A 6,000-nucleotide genomic window follows, 5' to 3' on the forward strand; every position below is an offset into this window, starting at 1 on the left:
GTGGCGGCGCTGAGCGGACTAATAGAACACTAATGGTGAAGGTGGAGGCGCTGAGCGGACTAATAAACACTAATGGTGAAGGTGGTGGCGCTGAGCGGACTAATAAACACTAATGGTGAAGGTGGTGGCGCTGAGCGGACTAATAGAACACTAATGGTGAAGGTGGAGGCGCTGAGCGGACTAATAGAACACTAATGGTGAAGGTGGAGGCGCTGAGCGGACTAATAGAACACTAATGGTGAAGGTGGAGGTGCTGAGCGGACTAATAGAACACTAATGGTGAAGGTGGAGGCGCTGAGCGGACTAATAAAACACTAATGGTGAAGGTGGAGGCGCTGAGCGGACTAATAAAACACTAATGGTGAAGGTGGAGGCGCTGAGCGGACTAATAGAACACTAATGGTGAAGGTGGAGGCGCTGAGCGGACTAATAAAACACTAATGGTGAAGGTGGTGGCGCTGAGCGGACTAATAAAACACTAATGGTGAAGGTGGAGGCGCTGAGCGGACTAATAAAACACTAATGGTGAAGGTGGAGGCGCTGAGCGGACTAATAGAACACTAATGGTGAAGGTGGAGGCGCTGAGCGGACTAATAGAACACTAATGGTGAAGGTGGAGGCGCTGAGCGGACTAATAGAACACCTGGTGAAGGTGGAGGCGCTGAGCGGACTAATAGAACACTAATGGTGAAGGTGGAGGCGCTGAGCGGACTAATAAAACACTAATGGTGAAGGTGGAGGCGCTGAGCGGACTAATAAAACACTAATGGTGAAGGTGGAGGCGCTGAGCGGACTAATAGAACACTAATGGTGAAGGTGGAGGCGCTGAGCGGACTAATAGAACACTAATGGTGAAGGTGGCGGCGCTGAGCGGACTAATAGAACACTAATGGTGAAGGTGGAGGCGCTGAGCGGACTAATAGAACACTAATGGTGAAGGTGGAGGCGCTGAGCGGACTAATAAAACACTAATGGTGAAGGTGGAGGCGCTGAGCGGACTAATAAAACACTAATGGTGAAGGTGGAGGCGCTGAGCGGACTAATAAAACACTAATGGTGAAGGTGGCGGCGCTGAGCGGACTAATAGAACACTAATGGTGAAGGTGGAGGCGCTGAGCGGACTAATAGAACACTAATGGTGAAGGTGGAGGCGCTGAGCGGACTAATAAAACACTAATGGTGAAGGTGGAGGCGCTGAGCGGACTAATAGAACACTAATGGTGAAGGTGGCGGCGCTGAGCGGACTAATAGAACACTAATGGTGAAGGTGGCGGCGCTGAGCGGACTAATAGAACACTAATGGTGAAGGTGGCGGCGCTGAGCGGACTAATAGAACACTAATGGTGAAGGTGGCGGCGCTGAGCGGACTAATACAACACTAATGGTGAAGGTGGAGGCGCTGAGCGGACTAATAACTCGCTAAGAGTCTCATATTTTAGACGTGCGGTCACGGGGAAGAGCAGTCGCTGTATTTATCCAGCGTGATTTGAAATGGAACACCCTTTAAAAGGCCCAGAAAGGCCTCATCCACCACCTTCGAACATGGAGCTCTTTCCAAAGCATTGAGGCTGAAGGGGAAGCCAATGGAACATGGAGCTGCCGATCGACCAGCGCATTGAGGCTGAAGGGAAGCCAATGGAACATGGAGCTGCCGATCGACCAGCGCTTTGAGGCTGAAGGGAAGCCAATGGAACATGGAGCTGCCGATCGACCAGCGCATTGAGGCTGAAGGGAAGCCAATGGAACATGGAGCTGCCGATCGACCAGCGCTTTGAGGCTGAAGGGAAGCCAATGGAACATGGAGCTGCCGATCGACCAGCGCTTTGATTAAAGTCAACTTTATAGTTTTATCATTAATTAGAGCGCTAATTAACACGTTGGCTGGGCGGGATCTAATTAAAAAGACGTTAAAGAAGTTGCAGGAACGACCAATAAGCAGAGAGCTGGTCAGACCTTGGCTACATTGTGTCCAATAAGCAGAGAGCTGGTCAGACATTGGCTACATTGTGTCCACTAAGCAAAGAGCTGGTCAGTCATTGGCTACATTGTGTCCACTAAGCAGAGAGCTGGTCAGACATTGGCTACATTGTGTCCACTAAGCAGAGAGCTGGTCAGACCTTGGCTACATTGTGTCCACTAAGCAAAGAGCTGGTCAGTCATTGGCTACATTGTGTCCACTAAGCAGAGAGCTGGTCAGACATTGGCTACATTGTGTCCACTGAGCAGAGAGCTGGTCAGACATTGGCTACATTGTGTCCACTAAGCAAAGAGCTGGTCAGTCATTGGCTACATTGTGTCCACTAAGCAGAGAGCTGGTCAGACCTTGGCTACATTGTGTCCACTAAGCAGAGAGCTGGTCAGACATTGGCTACATTGTGTCCACTAAGCAAAGAGCTGGTCAGTCATTGGCTACATTGTGTCCACTAAGCAGAGAGCTGGTCAGACCTTGGCTACATTGTGTCCACTAAGCAGAGAGCTGGTCAGACCTTGGCTACATTGTGTCCACTGAGCAGAGAGCTGGTCAGACATTGGCTACATTGTGTCCACTAAGCAGAGAGCTGGTCAGTCATTGGCTACATTGTGACCACTAAGCAGAGAGCTGGTCAGTCATTGGCTACATTGTGTCCACTAAGCAGAGAGCTGGTCAGTCATTGGCTACATTGTGACCACTAAGCAGAGAGCTGGTCAGTCATTGGCTACATTGTGTCCACTAAGCAGAGAGCTGGTCAGACATTGGCTACATTGTGTCCACTAAGCAGAGAGCTGGTCAGACATTGGCTACATTGTGTCCACTAAGCAAAGAGCTGGTCAGTCATTGGCTACATTGTGTCCACTAAGCAGAGAGCTGGTCAGACATTGGCTACATTGTGTCCAATAAGCAGAGAGCTGGTCAGTCATTGGCTACATTGTGTCCAATAAGCAGAGAGCTGGTCAGTCATTGGCTACATTGTGTCCACTAAGCAGAGAGCTGGTCAGACATTGGCTACATTGTGTCCACTGAGCAGAGAGCTGGTCAGACATTGGCTACATTGTGTCCACTAAGCAGAGAGCTGGTCAGACATTGGCTACATTGTGTCCAATAAGCAGAGAGCTGGTCAGTCATTGGCTACATTGTGTCCACTAAGCAGAGAGCTGGTCAGACATTGGCTACATTGTGTCCACTGAGCAGAGAGCTGGTCAGACAGCTTGCGCTGTGGAAGTATGGTGGAACGGCTGAAAAAGTTTTGGTTTTAGCAGATCTACAAGCTCATAGTGCGGCACTCGGTGCCGCACTATGAGCTTGTAGATCTAAACAGGCAGGGAACATTTTCGATGACGTGTCACTGTTGTGCAACACCGAGGATTGGGCAACAAGCGCTCCTAGGCTGTGGAGCGATGCGATCGGTTTTGATATCATTAATCTCCGTCCTATTTATCAATCTCCGTCTGGGGCACTTGACCATGAACTTGAACTTGACGGTGATCTCCGTCTGGGGCCCTTAAACTGTTAACTGGTTAATATGTGTACAGACAGTGACTTTAAAAGCGTAATGTTGTTTACTCGGTTGCCAGGAATCAATACACATTTAGACATGTTGAGCGATTATCTTGATCATCTCGTCTTGATTGTTTAAACATGACGTCATGGGCCGCTATGCTCCATAACAGGCTTGATTGATTGTTTAAACATGACGTCATGGGCCGCTATGCTCCATAACATGACGTCATGGGCCGCTATGCTCCAGAACAGGCTTGATCAGCCCAAAGCTTATTGATAACAGGTACTCAATAAGCTTGTTTTCGGAATTTTTCGGGTATCGCTTATCGAGCTCCATCCCTCTGTGTGTGTGTGTGTGTGTGTGTGTGTGTGTGTGTGTGTGTGTGTGTGTGTGTGTACCTCAGACAGCGTGGTGCACAGCGTGGCCATCTGTTGGTGTGTATTGGAGTGTGTGTGTGTGTGTGTGTGTGTGTGTGTGTGTGTGTGTGTGTGTGTGTGTGTGTACCTCAGACAGCGTGGTGCACAGTGTGGCCATCTGTTGGTGTGTATTGGAGGTGTGTGTGTGTGTGTGTGTGTGTGTGTGTGTGTGTGTGTACCTCAGACAGCGTGGTGCACAGCGTGGCCATCTGTTGGTGTGTGTGTGTGTGTGTGTGTGTGTGTGTGTGTGTGTGTGTGTGTGTGTGTGTGTGTGTGTGTGTGTGTGTGTGTGTGTGTGTGTGTGCGTGTACCTCAGACAGCGTGGTGCACAGCGTGGCCATCTGTTGGTGTGTATTGGAGCGGAGCTCCGGGGCGGTCCAGGCCTGTCTGAGTCTCTCTCTCTCCAGAGTCAGGACCTCATGGACATTCTTCAGGGAGGCGTGAACTGGAACACAACCACAAGGTCAAAAGGTCAAAGGTCAGCACCGGTGCGACTACAGAATTTGACCATTCAATCGTGATAAAGACAAGGCTCTATTATGAACGTAGTAGCACGTGTACTAACTACTTGGAAAAATGCTAAGCGTCGAGCCCAAGGAGACGTGGTCTCCTTGGTGACGACCTCTCGGAGCGGTCAGCTGATCTGACCATCCTCTCTCAGAGCGGTCAGCTGATCTGACCCTCCTCTCTCAGAGCGGTCAGCTGATCTGACCCTCCTCTCTCGGAGCGGTCAGCTGATCTGACCATCCTCTCTCAGAGCGGTCAGCTGATCTGACCCTCCTCTCTCGGAGCGGTCAGCTGATCTGACCCTCCTCTCTCGGAGCGGTCAGCTGATCTGACCCTCCTCTCTCAGAGCGGTCAGCTGATCTGACCCTCCTCTCTCAGAGCGGTCAGCTGATCTGACCCTCCTCTCTCGGAGCGGTCAGCTGATCTGACCCTCCTCTCTCGGAGCGGTCAGCTGATCTGACCCTCCTCTCTCGGAGCGGTCAGCTGATCTGACCCTCCTCTCTCAGAGAGAGAGGAGGGTCCAAGCGTCCATGCTTGGATGCCATTAATGACACTAAAGCACATCCTCTCTGTAATCCTACTATGAATGTGCCGCGTGCGTGCGTGCGTGCGTGCGTGCGTGCGTGCGTACAGTTGTAATGCACGTAACTCGAGAAGCGTTCGCCCCGCCGACTTCACATTCGACACACGCGTTCCACAACCCCACAGGGAGTGCAGTGCCCGGCATCAAGTCGGTCAGACCCACGGTTCTCCAGAACCACCACAAAAGGCTCTGGTCAGGCTCTGCCAGTGGGCCTAATGAGCCCAAAACCCCTCACCTGTGCAACTCTGAGCCTCTGCCTCAGCCAATTGATTACCATGGCAACCCCACACCTGACAATTGATTACTTAACCAGTACACTTTTCAGTTTGCCCTCTTCAGACTAGAGTTCTCATCGGGCCTGAAAATTAAGGCCCGGCCCTACCCTACCCTAACTGGGTCGGCCCGAGGTCCGGCCCGACCCTAACAATTACCATAATGTCAGGCCCGAAAACCCGAAAAAGCCTGAGTGAAAAAAAAGAGAAAAAAAGGAAAAAGAAAAATGCCACTATATGGCCGCGGCGCCGTGGATTATTGAGACGACCGTGTCAGAGAACGCACTAATAGTCTATGTCACCGAAATAAAGGATTTATGTAACTCACGTTAATTGGCTGATAATGTTCCATTTCCAACATTCTAATGGTTTCCAGCAATTTCCAGGGGTGAGTAAACATCTTCTGAATCAAAGTAGCAGCGATCCTCTTAAGTGACGCAGTTAATTATGTCCAATAGGCTACTGTCCCGTTAACAAAGTGCAACTTTTTCATCATTCACCGTTGTGCAACAGTCCCAAACAGAGCTTGGCTATAATCTACTAGGTTACATCGTTTACATAATCATTGCCTCTCAAACCCACATACCACGCGTAATGTGCGTTGCCTAACCAAAAGAACAGACATACCGACATCAACATTCCGCTCGATGGCGTGTCGAGTCTGTCGACAGCTTGCAGATCTTTTATTTTGGGCAGTGGGCACACAACGAGGCGCGCTGCGCTACGATGGGGAAATTAAATAG

General features: G+C 50.4%; 1 protein-coding gene across 4 annotated transcripts in view; it reads right to left on the bottom strand.

The window, feature by feature from the left end:
* Positions 1-6,000, bottom strand: part of LOC306918968 (oxysterol-binding protein-related protein 7-like) — a 132,148-nt gene that overhangs the window by 80,195 nt on the left and 45,953 nt on the right. For all 4 annotated transcript variants that reach the window (XM_079531808.1, XM_079531807.1, XM_079531805.1 and 1 more), the window contains exon 11: positions 4,207-4,340. In XM_079531808.1, coding sequence (XP_079387934.1) covers positions 4,207-4,340 — 134 coding nt within the window. The remainder of the gene's footprint in view (positions 1-4,206; positions 4,341-6,000) is intronic.

The sequence above is a fragment of the Electrona antarctica genome (genome assembly GCF_951216825.1).
Source record: "Electrona antarctica genome assembly, contig: scaffold_110, whole genome shotgun sequence".
NCBI classification, from domain to species: domain Eukaryota; kingdom Metazoa; phylum Chordata; class Actinopteri; order Myctophiformes; family Myctophidae; genus Electrona; species Electrona antarctica.